The sequence below is a fragment of the Tupaia chinensis genome, unplaced genomic scaffold (genome assembly GCF_000334495.1).
Source record: "Tupaia chinensis unplaced genomic scaffold, TupChi_1.0 Scaffold145257_1, whole genome shotgun sequence".
NCBI classification, from domain to species: domain Eukaryota; kingdom Metazoa; phylum Chordata; class Mammalia; order Scandentia; family Tupaiidae; genus Tupaia; species Tupaia belangeri.
Genome location: NW_006205117.1, coordinates 2,803,084 through 2,817,505, shown reverse-complemented (window position 1 = coordinate 2,817,505; position 14,422 = coordinate 2,803,084). Strand labels below are relative to the sequence as shown.

Here is a 14,422-nt window from a genome sequence, read left to right as displayed (position 1 = left end):
CTCTCTCTCTCTTTCTAGTGAGCACATGTGACCTGTGACAAAAGCTAAAAAACAAGACACCCTGCTTACACTCATTTATAACATTTTTACTACTGCAATAAAATACCTACTAGATCATTTTATGCATTAATACATATTACTTGAGTGAAAATATTTAAATCTAAGCAAAATACCTTTTTATTAAATCTAGGAAACATACCTGATGTAGATTTCTGTCTTCTGTTTGTAAATCCTTTGCCGTCGTAAATCACACTTCCAGGACTGGAGACAGAGAAAACTCGAAATCCTATCCCTCTAAGAAATGGCTGTGCTTGCCAGTGCCAAATCACTGTGTCTCCCACAGACACGTTCAAGACTGCTGGTGACCAGGCATAACCTAAACCATGCACTGGGAATAAGAATTGCGTCATATTTTAAAAGAAAAAAGAAAAGGGAGTCAAATTTCTTAAGAAATATCTTTGAAAATGTTACAATTTTATGTAGCCACTAGTAGAAACAACTTTACAATTAACAGGTTGGAACAAAAAGTAAATAGAAATAGAAAGAAAGTGAAAAGACAGGGAAAAAGCAAGACGCACAACTCTGAAAGTCATGAATAAGAGAAAAATCGATAGACGTTGAAAACTCAATAAATAAGTTATCCAGAAATGCTACATGTAATATTTTTCAAAGCAATGATCGATTCTTTAAACGTAAGAATTTTCTGAGGCATAGAGACATGGAAAAATGTGAATATTCATTGGAAAGCCATGACTGATAATGAACTACACTAACGCAGCCATTCTGAACTGTGATAGTAATTCAGAGGGTCAGTACTGCAACAAGGCAAATGGCAATCCTGATCTTGGAAATTACGAAGTCTCGCCTTCTAGACTCCAATCTACCACCGATTCACTCTGTATGTGACCCCTTATGTCAGGCAGCTCCCATTGACAAAATTTAAAATAAAGAACAATACTTATCTGACTAAAGTATAAAATAAATAAAAATGAAGTCTAAGGTAAAATGCTTCCATTATTCACAATACATAAATATTGGCTAATACCTGAATCCTCTCCATTATTGGTAACCTTGAATACATTCCCTGTTGAATGAAGAATACATTTTATGACATTTTCTGATGATGATACCACATTGCAAGGGAAGGACCCTAGAAAGAATTAAATGGGAAAAAATTTTCTCAAATTATTTCTATTGACTACAATATAAGGATAAACTATAATCAGTAAATAGTCAGGAGCCTGCCAACACTTTGCCTTATGTAGTAGGATATTTGGTACAATACTTTTTTCTAAGAGTAATCATGTTTGAGTACTCATTATTTTAGGAGCAGTGCTCTCCCCTTACTGAGCTGTTCTACATATTAATATATGTGTGTGTGTGTGTGTGTGTATATACATATATATATATATGTATATATAGCTTCTCTCTATCACCATAACCAAATATACTTAACTTTTAAAAACTAATAGAAAAGTAAAGCTTTATGATTGAGTGTATTCATGTAATAACTCAGCATCTATAGCACATTCTTTAAACTGAGGAAAATGATAGCAGCCCTTCTATAAAATGAAACTCTTACCTAAGAGGACGGTATTCTCAGTTGGTATTGTGCTGAACCCAAAACCCGTTAAAGTGATTTCAGTTCCACCATACAAGGAGCCTTTCTGTGGAAACATACTGGTCACTTCCAGAATATATTCTATGGAAGCATTTAACTTGTCCCTAAAAATAAAAATATAGGTAAATAAATAAACGATTGGTTCATATTGGTATAACTTTTTCTAGGATATGATTACTTTAAGAAGAAGAAATAATTTGATATTTAAGACATTACTTTTTCTTCTTTTTTTTTTTGGAGAGATTTTTGCTATATGGCGCGCGCGCTAGCCAGACAGAGAGAGAGACATAGAGACAGAAAGCGAGAAATCACCCCCCAGAGGGGATGGTCACGCCACAATCCCTTCTCCTCCATTCTCCTCTCGGGATCTTGGGCACACACGCACACGCGCCCGGCGTGAGTTGTAAGCCACCAGGTCCAGGATGCGAACTGCGGTCAACTACATGGGAGTCCAGTGACATAGCCATTATTCTAACTGCTGGTTCTCAAGACATTACTTTTTAAAGCTTGAAAATCTGGTAGTTATTATAAACTCAATTTGGTTAGATGGTAGATTTAATAATTTTCCCCTCACTTTGAAAATTGGATTTATGAAAAATATCATGGCAGAAGAATTTGAGATGGAAAATATAAAAATATTATGGACAAATATGGATAGTAAAACTGAAGTTACAAGAAATACCTAAAATCCTTGAATATATTTTATATTTTCTTTAGAGTAAACAGAAAGCTCCACCTATTAATAAAAGAATAGGAATGAAATCCTATGCATTGTATATGAGTAATTTGTATAAGTGATTTAAATGTATCATTCCATGCTGTTGGAAACTTGTAAAGATTTCCCTTCCCACTATTTCAATGAGAATTTTAAATTTTTTTGCTTTGTTACAATGTGTCTTCTAAGAGACATCAAAATGTACAGTCCTTTTGCACCTGACATGCAAAATTGACTCCCACATCCTGGCTCCCAAAATAAATGCAGAGAGGCAGAGACACTCTAATGAGTCATTGTGTTAACTTTTATAGAACTTCCACAGCATAACTGAATTGATGCTTTTCAAACCACCACCTGAATCCCAAATACACCATTCTGTATGGTGTCAGTTCTGCCCATCATGTCTCAACAGAAAGCACAAGTGACAGCTTTTCTGAAACCATGTGGGCTCTGCCCTGTGACTCTAAGAGGGGATGTAACCTTGAGGTTTATGCTTGCTGTTCTTGCTTTACCTTCTGCAAAATTTTACTGCAATCTTCTCTCCTTTCACTCTGGCATCCACTTTATTTGCCTTTTTAATCATCAGATTTCAGTTTCCTCTTTTCCTAAGTATTTCAAATCAGTAACTTTCTCAGATCAGAACTAAAATTTTAACAGTTAACTGTTTCAGGGAAGAAAACACTAATCAAGCTACAGGAAATAGAGTTGGAGAAGAATTCATTCTATCCTCTCCATGCAGCCGGCTCCTATCCATTTTTTGACTTAACTGTTGCCTTTTCAGAGAATCCTTACCTGGCCTCAGAATGTTAGTTCTCTCTACAATATACTCTTAGCATCTGGTACCTCTTTGTCATAGTCTTTTTCACATTAATAATCCAGTTATTGATGTAATCATCTCTATGATATCTATCATTCTAACAAAATTCTGAGCACTATTAATGCAGAAGGCATGCCCCTCTTACTCTCCACCATGAATCTAGCACTAAGCAAGTGCCTGCCTTTAGAAATTGCTTGATAATTATTTCTTGAATGAATGAAAATCATGTGACATACACATAAACCTAGTTGCACAGAGAATTTCACAACCAGATCTGAATAATATTGCTCAAAAGTAAGTTTACTATTGCTCTTTATGAGATTTTCTCTGAATCTTTTTTTTTTTTTTTTGGAGAGGTTTTCACTACAGGTGCATGTGCTCGCCAGACTGACAGAGAGAGACAGAGAGACAGAAAGCGAGAAATCACCCCCCAGGGGGGATGGCCACACTGCAATCCCTTCTCTGTTCTCCTCTCATTTGAATTTGTTTCCAGATGCCAGAATTTTATGATATTAGATTTTCTCTGAATCTTTTTTTTTTTTTTTGGAGAGGTTTTCACTACAGGGTGCATGTGCTCGCCAGACTGACAGAGAGAGACAGAGAGACAGAAAGCGAGAAATCACCCCCCAGGGGGGATGGCCACACTGCAATCCCTTCTCTGTTCTCCTCTCAGGATCTTGGGCATGCATGCACACACACCCAGCGTGAGTTTTAAGCCACCTTGTCCGGGAAGCGAACCGCGGTCAACTACGTGGGAGTCCAGTGACATAGCCATTACGCTAACTGCTGGTCCCATCTCTGAATCTTTTACAAAGAGATGTAGAAAGGTAAAAGCAATGATCTTATAATAGATTAATGGTTATTCTTCCATCCCAATTCTATTAGCCCATGTGTTCCACAACTCCATCAAGTTTATATTCATTACCATACCTTGTTGATGCAAAACCCCAGTTTCTGACTTCTACATAGATGTCATGTTTACCAGGAGACAGGTTGGGCAAAAGGCATTTAATATCTGTGAAGTTCCAGCAAAGAACTTGGCAAGTTTTTCCTCCAACATGCACCACCACGTTTTGTGTTTGTTCATTTCCAAAGTTATAACCCTTAATTGTTAAATTAACTTCTCCTATTATGTTAAAAGAAAATAAAGTTTTGTAAAAAGAAAAAAAAAAGGGTCACATTATCTATAGTGAAAATTGCATATTAAATAAACCAATTTTTCTCTCCTGTTTCATTTATATAATTTAGAAAATCCTAACCATTTCAGAGGCAAAAGGAAAAATAATGAAAGAGTTAATAGCTGCCACAAAGGTAAAATTTATATTTAATTGCTTCACATGGAAAAAAGTGGCAAAGTGTTTTTAAATACAATATATCTCTCCTATTGCACATGTTCAAAGAGAAATAATAAATGATTTATTGTAAGCACACACAACTTGTGACTAGTTTCACTTTAAGAAACAATACCACAGGAAAAAATTTGCTTCAAATGCCCTTCTAGAAATAATATCTATAAATCAGTGTCAAATGACTAATCCTATTGAGGAATTCTTACCTAGTATTGTTCGTACTTTTGGACTGAAATCAGTCATAACTGGAGTCTGTAAACAACTATAACTAAAAGCATCTTTCACTGTGGCTTCAAATCCATTGGTAATAACAGAAATATCGACTGTGCCCTCAGTTCTCTAAAATAAAAGAAAAAAGTGAAAAAATAGTAAATGTTGAGATGTGAAAATCCAGTGACTGAAAAAATAGAATAATTCAAAATAAACTTCAGAAGGTGTCTTATTTCAGTCATAAATCAGGATCGGTTTCCAAATATTTAGAAAATTATGGTGTCAAATATAGGTTGTATATTTTAATTCTCAAGATAATGCATAGGATGGGGTCTTCAAAAAGCTCATGAAATATGCATATTATGAAAAAACTATGCATGGATTTAAAAATCTTTTGCACCAACGTAAGCTTATACCTAAATTCCATTTTTCCAAGAATTATTTTTTTTAGAGAAAGAGATTTTTGTTGTAGGGCGCGTGTGTTCACTGGAGAGACAGAGAAAAACAGAAACAGAATGTGAGAAGTAGTCCCCCAGGGTGATGCCCACCCCTCAATTCCTTCTTCTCCATTCTCTTGGGATTTTGAGCATCCACACATGTGAGTTTCAAGCTGCCAGGTTCAGGACTCAAACCACGGTCGACCATGTGGGAATCTAGCACCTTAACCACTATGCCACCTGCTGACCCCTTTCCATGAATTTTTGAAGTCTTCTTATATGATACAGTGGTTTTAAGGACATTATTTTCACTTTAAATGTATCTACATTATTGCATTACTGAGCGCTCCACAATATAATTGAGATATTCTGGACAAGTGATTCTCTAATTGATAAAGCATACAATACTAAGAGCTCTTTTTCCTCTTCAAATAGTTAAATGTAGTTTTTATTCCTCTTGCCTGAAAAATCACAGTATTTCACTTTTCACTGACTTAGTTTCAGAATCCAAGACTTAGACTTCTAAGAAAAATATTAGCTGTTTTCACTGCTAGAAGCAATTTCTGATTAGGAAAACCAGTTTTCCACTCTGTAATATGTATTCCATATACACTCAGTGTTTAATTGAATGACATAATTTAAATAAAGTAAATTTTAATTCGTCATAATCCCATAGATGCTCATCCTCATCATTCAGTCCAATACATGTTCAAATTTATTTTTCTTGCAGATACAACTGTATAATGACCCCATTTAATCGGACACATTTTAAAAAATGTCAGTGATTGGATTCACCATCTTTTTGCACTTACTAAGCAAGTCAGAGTCTTGGTTTACATGTAAACACCTATTTGTAAAATAAAAAATAATTGGGCTGGCAGGTGGCATGGTGGTTAAGGAAGCTGGACTCCCACATGGCTGACTACAGTTCAAGTCCTGGACCTGGTGGCTTTCTCTCTCTCTCTCTCTCTCTCTCTCTCTCTCTCTCTCTCTCTCTCTCTCTCTCTCTCTCTCTCTCTCTCTCTCTCTCTCTCTCTCTCTCTCTGTCCTTCTCTGGTCAAATTAAAATAAACAAATACATAAAGTTAAATAAAATCATTCTTTTAAAAATAAAAGTGATTAGTCCTAAGATGCAATACTCCATTGGAGAACTTCACCATTTTTATTTTTTTGTCAACAAACCAAAACTTTAACACATTAAAAAATATTTATATTCCTGGGCTGGTTTTGTGACACAGAGGTAATAGTAATGTGCTGCTCAAGAGAAGTTGGATCTTTTGCAATCCTCAATGTGGGCAGTCTGAAGCATGTGAGGTACAGCAGTGTTCGTGATCCATCCAACAGGCTGGAGGACTGGAGAAAGCAGATGTGCTCTGTCTCACTCTCACATACATATGAACGCACTATCATGAGTAATGATAAAGGATAATAAATGCATACACACACACACACACACACACACACACATATATATATATACATATGTACATAACATATTTCTTTTTTTTTTTAGAGATTTTTGCTGTAGGGCACATGCACTTGCCAGAGAAATAGAGACAGAGAGACAGAAAGTGAGAAATCACCTTCCGGGGGTGGGGGGATGGCCATGCTGCAATCTCTTCTCCATTCTCATCTTGGGATTTGGGGCATGCATGCACATGCACCTGGCATGAGTTTAAGCCACCAGGTTTGGGACTCGAACCACAGTTGACTGGAAGTACAGCAACATAACCAATACGCCATCTATTGGCCCCTATATATTCTTTTTTACAAATTTAAAAATTTCTAGATTTGCTGCCCTGAAGTTTTGAGGATATTTATTAATACTGAGTTTTTTTCATCCTTTGGTTTACTTGGTAAACTCCCATTCATCCTCAAGCACTGATAGGACATCCAGTGAACTTGTTTCTGACACCATTTACTCACTATATTTGTCTTTACTCACTATATTTGTCATCTACCTTTACTTCTATGAGTTCTAATGTTACACAATGTTTATTATTAGTTTATGTGTCTGTCTTTTTTCTTTCACAATTTTAAGTATGGAGAATGTATATATAATTTGTCTTTGAATCTTAGCAGAAAGATGTTGAAGAAATAATTGTTATAGAGTGTTAACAGGAGTCATCCCCACAGCATGGTGGTTAAGGGCTGCCGAGAGAAATCCTGATCCCACATGGTCATTAAGTGTTCTAGCCCTGACCCCAGCTGCTTGAGAAACACACCAGGGACACATTGTGCACACAGAAAATTGGAGGATAAAGGATTGAGGCGGGACCAGGCTCCATAGTTTAAGCCACTCTCTCTCTCTGTCTCTCTCTCTCTTGCTCTCTCTCTCTCTCTCTCTCTCACACACACACACACACACACACACACACACATCCCACACAGTCTCTAACAGTAAGAGGAGGAAAAAAAAAGTATAACTGAAACTCTCCAGTTCCTAGGTAAATATGACACTTGTTTCACCCTCTACTAAGATGTTCCCCAAATCATAAGATTTCAAACATTGGGAGAAACTCAAACAGATGCCTTACTTTTGGTGTTCTGCAGGTTATCTTATTCAAATCCCCTTCAATCACGTTGCAGGTTTCATTTCCAACCAATACCTTCGACTGTTCATTAAAGCCAAATCCAGATATAGTCAGTAGAGTACCACCTTTATGGGAAAACAAAACCAACAAACAAAATAAAATAAAAATACAGATCAAGTATAACCAAAAACAACAACAACAACAACTTTGTCAAAAATCTAACTCCTCATTCAGTAACCAATCATCTAAGAAATAAATCGGCAAATCAAGGGCCAGACTGAAGATGTGTACAGTCACCAGCACACATGACCTCTGCAGCCTGGTGGTCCCATAAAGGTGCTGGGCTAAGTGATTTTATGAAATCACATGGATTTTCACCCATGTTTGCTTTGGGGCATTACTAACAGCAATTGCTATTTTATTCACAGTGCTTTCTTCATCCTAAAGAGAAATTACGCTGTTTCTACTTCCTCAACCCTGTCATGGGTGAGAAATAGGGGTGAAGGAATACTCTCACCAAATCCCGAATTTTAATGCCTCTAAGTAAAGGAAAAACTAATAAAATAAACACATTAAAAAGATAAAAACTGAAGCACAAAATCCAAAACTAAGTATAGTAAAACAAACAAACAAAAAGAAGAGGAAGAAAAGAAACACAAAAGAAATGAAGCAGGACAGGAAAAAGTGTGTTATTTTCTTTCCATCTCTGTGTCAGACTTCTTTTCCCCAATTTGTTCCCAGAACTTTTTCTGGGTCAAGTAGCTCCACTGAGACTGTGGTTACAAATGGAGCAGCTGGTAAGCAGAATAATAACTAATAAATCTTAACTTGACATAATTGATGAGCTTGTTATAGAAACATGTAATAATTGATGATATTAATTCAATAACCTAAGATGTAAGTAGAAGCAGTCACTCTGACTCATGTTTCATAGGAAACAAAAGAATCAGTCAGCCATTTAATCACTGTGGCTTTTTTAATTCTTATTTTAATTTTTACAAAGCAAAAATTACGGAACATTTTTTTCCAACAGAAAACTTACATCTTTTGTATGTTAAATATGTCTTTCCTTTACCCCTAATACCGACTTTCTACTCCCCACTCCCCTTCTTTACAGTCTCTGATATATATACTTATTTGTTCTACTAACATATTTTTGGATCTTTCAATTTATGCCAAAGAGTACAGACATTTGGTATATATTAAGAAGGAATATACTAAATAAGCCAGACATTGAAAGATACACACTGTATATCCCTAATCACTGTGGCTTTTCAAAGGAGGTAAGTTTAGGTTCCTCTTCCTTAGCCCTGTATTGGAAACAGCTCATTGTAAATGATGAAAATGCTTGCAATTTTCTGTTTAGAACTATCAGCTCTTACCTGCTAGGCTTCCAGAAGCAGGCCAGGTGTGTGAGATCTGACTCTGATAGAGAAAGTGGACTCGCTCACCCTCCACATTCTGTGCTAGTCCAACATCGGCCATGGACACAGCAACCGGGACGTGCCCAGCACTTCCATTCAGAATCTGGCACTTGATCTCATTTCCTTGGGATAGCAAAGGAAGTGATAAAACAAAATGGTTTTGTGAGATAAAATGACTGAAAATTTTTATTTGTGGATATTAACATTAGTCTATATTTTTATGTCCCGAGAAATAGATCTATCTAAAGAAAACTACACATATGTTAATGGAGGGAGCAATGTCTAGGGAAAAATTCTGAACAAAGTACCTGATACTATGAATGAGACACTCCTAAAAAAAATGCTTAGTTGAACCAGTAATAAATGAAAGGTAAACAATTTGCTCTGATTGCTCTTGTAGCCCCCAGAAAGGACTATATAATCAGTTTTTAAATGAACTTAACAGCTCATTTATATCAGAAATTCTAAACTTTTGAGTTCTACATATTATCCAAAATTGAATAAAATACCAGATTTTATGAAGAAAAGTGATCAAAAAGTAAATGAACACTTTTTTTTTTTTAGAATAGTCAGTGTATCCTCATAATAAAGAATGGGTATTGACTTCTAAATCTCAAAAATGCATAGGTCTAAATTAAAAACAATATAAATGATTTGGTAAATAAATTTAGTTAAGAGGACCAGCAGTTAGCATAATGGCTATGTCGCTGGACTCCCATGTAGTCAACCGCGGTTCGCGTCCCGGACCCGGTGGCTTAAAACTCACACCGAGCACGTGTGCATGCGTGCCCAAGATCCTGAGAGGAGAATGGAGGAGAAGGGATTGCGGCATGGCCATCCCCCCTGGTGGGTGATTTCTCGCTTTCTGTCTCTCTGTCTCTCTCTGTCTGTCTGGTGAGCACACGCGCCCTATAGCGAAAACCTCTCCAAAAATAAAATAAAATAAAATAAATTTAGTTAAGTAATTCTAATCTATTAACATTTAAAAAAAAACAGGATTATGAAAGTTGCCTTTTAGGGAAATAAACAATTAAGGCTCTTACTATTTCAAGAGGTAGAAAATGTAAGTGGTCTTTATATTCTATGTCAATTGATAAAAGTTCCATTGGACTGTAAGTCGGGGAAGACAGCATATACTCTTGCCATGGTACTAATGTGGCCCTGTCTAGGCATGAACAGAGGGGATGAAGGAATACTACAGAGGTAATTTATACTGTGTCCCAAAGATACCCTAATGTGGGAAAGATTTCATGCAACTAATTTATGAAGGAAAACTAAAACAAGTATTAATTCTTATGGGATGAAGACACCATATATAAATGACATGATTAGTCCATGTTTATAAAGATTAATAAGATAAAGCATTATTCAAACTAAACTGCCAATTTCATGGCTCTGTGGAGTCTTCTATAGGATAATCATAACTGTGATACCATTCTTTGATTCTATGTTCTCTTAGAGAAAAGCTGTTAGAGCTAATACTTTTAACAAAGACCTACCATCCACAGAAAGCAGAGTACAGTCTTCTGATCCAACTGACACTGATATTGCTGAAGCAGGAGAAAATCCAGAGCCTACTATGGTTAGAATTGTGTTTTCATGATAGGAACCTAAAAGTGATAAATTTAAATAACAATATTAAAATGGCAAAATAGAATCTATTGTAATGAAATCAGATATTTCTCAGAGAAAAACAAGCTTATCTTCTAAAAGGTATAGACAAATCTAAAAATCAGCAGGGAGGAATAAACCACAGTTACTTGGTAATAGTATTTTTTTAATGATATTTAATTCACTGGTATTAAATTTAGTCTACATTGCTTTTTGCTTTTTTTTTTTTTTCCCAGTTTTTGCTGTAGAGCATGTACACCCATGAGAGAGAAAGTAAGAAATCACCCCGCATGGAAGATGGCTATGCTTCAATCCTTTCTCCACTCTCCACTCAGAATTGGGGCATGCATGCACACACCCCTCGCGTGATTCTTAGGCTGCCAGGTCTGAGACTCGAACCACAAAGCTAAGCCAAGGATCTAGCACCTTAACCTCAATGTCACCCACTGTCTCCAATGCTTCATATTTTGAATCTATGTATTGTCAGAGATTAGTGGAAAGAATTATCTGACCGAAAGTATGAAATGAGGTAATAAGGGAAAATTAATCTTAGAATAAATAAATTAAATAGACATCTCTACATAGTAACTTGGCAGACAGACTTGCCATCACAAATTCATGAGGAAAAGATAAAATGTAGAGTGTATATAGCAGGCACATCATTTGAAAAGTAAGATTTTTCTTACCAGTGGCATGTATATCCAGAGTGCCTGTAATAGTTCTGGCTTATACTACTATCCCAGTATCTTTATATTTCATGGCTTTTCATTCCTTCTTGAAAGTGCCTACGTTTGACCAATAAATGATATGACCACCCTTTTACCTAACCTCATACATAATATAGATTCCACATGGATTTAAATAGCCAAGAATGAAAAACAAAGCTCTAACATTTTATCAGGAAATAGAGCAAAACATCTTAATGACTTTGAGGTAGAGATGCATTTCTTAAATTAGAGACAAAAAGCTATGGTTAACCACAAAGGAAATGACACATACATGAGAATAGATCAGTGATTTAAATATTTCTCTGAACAAGATTCTAAACCAAAATACATGTGACATACAGAAAACAAACATGTGCAAACATATAATAAACAGCAGTCAATAAGAGAAAGACAATCCAATAAAAATAATATGTGAAGCAATGAGTAGAAAGAAAAGTAATCTATCTGAAAGTTAAAAAAATTTGAGAATATACACACTGCACTACCAATTGAGGAATAGACAAAACAATTATAAATAACTTCTTTCACCTATCAGATTGGTCAAAATTAGGAAGCCGAAATTTTAAAATACTGGCAGGGATATGGGGAAGATGATGTTCTGCTGCTTGTCGAGCCACTTTAGAGACCAGTTTGCTCATTCAGTAAACTGAACACGCACACACCAAATTATCCAAATTATTATCCAGCAATTCTAAGTCCAGGCACATAGCCTAAGGGAGTCCATATGCAATAAGAAAGTTGTAAAAGAAATCCCAATATAGTCTTATTTTTAACACCAAAACATTATAAGTAATCTAAATATCTATCAATCAATAAATTAATAAATTGGTATATTCATGAATCACTTTCATGAATTGAATGTACATAAAACTATAAAATATATATTAAAGTGAATGATGAATAACAGGATATAAACTGATATTTACATTTACATTCTAATATCTCATTCCTAAGCTTAAAAAACTGACAAAATTGTGATGAATGTGTCATATACAAAAATTACTAAAAAGGGCATGAAAGAATACCCACAAAATGAATAATGGTTTCCCCTGATAAACTTTATAGAGGACTAGGACTAGGGATGGTGCTTAAGCTTTAACTGTTCCCATAACACTTTGTTTCTTAAATTGCTAATTGGAAGTAAATATAACAAAATGTTCATAGCTATTAACTTTCAGTGAAGAGGGTTTTTTTTTTTTTTTTGGAGAGGTTTTTGCTATAGGGCATGTGCACTCACCAAAAAGACAGAGAGAGAGAGAGAGATTGAGAGAGAGAGAGAGAGAGAGAGAGAGAGCAAGAAATCACACACCAGGGTGGATGGTCACGCTGCAATCCCTTCTCCTCCATTCTCCTCTTGGGATCTTGGGCACGTATGCACACGTGCCCGGTATGAGTTTAAGTCACTCGGTCCAGGACTCGAGCCACGGTCAACTACATGGGAGTTCAGCAACATAGCCATTACGGTAACTGCTGGTCCCCAGTGAAGAGATTTAAAAACAAAATTTAGGAGTATTCTTTACAATTATATTTTCATTATTTTAAAATTGATTGAAATATGGCAAAAGACAATTCAGGTTGTAAATTATTTTGAACAAGAAATATTTTTCAGGCCAGCAGGTGGCATGGAGTATAAGATGCTGGCTCCCACATGGTCAACTGCACAGTTCAAGTCCTAGCCCTGGCAGCCTGAAAATCACAACAGGTATGTGTGTGTGTGTGTGTGTGTGTGCCCTAAAGCAAAGAAAATTGGAGGAGAAGGGGCTGAAGCATGGCTATCCTTCTTGGGGAGGGATTTCTCACTTTCTCTCATCTGTCTTTCTCTCTCTCTGGTGAGTGTCCTATAACAAAAAATTTTTAAAAAAAAATGTAAGAAATATTTCTTTCAGTAAGTTCATGTAAAAGTGAGAATTCATTACAAACTACAAAAATATGGGAAAATATAAAGGTACCAAAAGACTATAATCAAATTAAAGCTCATCAAGTCTCTATTCTTGAGTTTTGATCCATGTAACATGAATTATCCCAAAGTCAATAGCACTATTGTAAAAGAGTATGAACAGCATATTATTTCAGCACATAGATGCACTATTTAAAATTTTTCAATGCTGATTTTAAATTAGCAGGTGAATTTTCCTACTAAGATTAAATATGTGGTTACAGTATTTAAGTTTTCATTTGTGATTTCGAAAAATACCACACTTTACAATCTGTATACCTCCTGTTTATTTCCATCCTTCGGTTCTCAGACACAAAGCATAATCATATTTTTAAGCAATAACATACTAGAAAGATACACTACAATATGTTCCATAGAGGAGTTCTTGACAGTTTTCCTCTCTCTTATTCTCAGATCTAGGACTTAACTATTTTCTTTTATTAAACAGCAGCTGTCTTGTTACCAATCTTTTAATATTAAATCTTCTAGAAGAAATGTTCTGAAATGATGAAAGATTCCAATAAATATCCTGGCTAGTAGAGTTGAACCAAAATGCCTCCAAATCTAATCGTAGAGAATTATTCTAACTAGTAAGAAATAAAAGAACTGGAGATTGGAGGACTGGTGAGTCCTCTACTTTAAAGATTTGTTTGTGGGAACCAGCAATTAGCGTAATGGCTATGTCGCTGGACTCCCACGTAGTCGACGGTGGTTCGCGTCCCAGACCCAGAGGCTTAAAACTCACGCCGGGTGCGTCTGCGTGCATGCCCAAGATCCCGAGAGGAGAATGGAGGAGAAGGGATTGCGGTGTGACCATCCCCCCTGGGGGGGGGGGTGATTTCTCGCTTTCTGTCTCTATGTCTCCTATGTCTCTCTCTGTCTGTCTGGCGAGCGCACGCGCCCTAGAGCAAAAACCTCTCCAAAAAAAAAAAAAGATTTGCTTGTGGCTCTAGTGTGTCTGTGGTCACCAGAGAAGGATAGAGAGACCTGGAAAGAGGGAGAGGAGAAAGCAATCCCCCTCCCCATATGGGAATGGTTGT

At 36.0% G+C, this 14,422-nt stretch overlaps 1 protein-coding gene across 1 annotated transcript in view; it reads right to left on the bottom strand.

Moving 5' to 3' along the window:
- The window catches only part of LOC102480137 (fibrocystin-L), a 98,844-nt gene that overhangs the window by 16,467 nt on the left and 67,955 nt on the right, over positions 1–14,422 (bottom strand). The window contains exons 28-35 of the mRNA XM_006167933.2: positions 10,607–10,717; positions 9,066–9,230; positions 7,687–7,808; positions 4,709–4,841; positions 4,084–4,279; positions 1,583–1,725; positions 1,046–1,150; positions 200–388 (exon numbers count right to left, since the gene is read on the bottom strand). Coding sequence (XP_006167995.2) covers positions 200–388; positions 1,046–1,150; positions 1,583–1,725; positions 4,084–4,279; positions 4,709–4,841; positions 7,687–7,808; positions 9,066–9,230; positions 10,607–10,717 — 1,164 coding nt within the window. The remainder of the gene's footprint in view (positions 1–199; positions 389–1,045; positions 1,151–1,582; positions 1,726–4,083; positions 4,280–4,708; positions 4,842–7,686; positions 7,809–9,065; positions 9,231–10,606; positions 10,718–14,422) is intronic.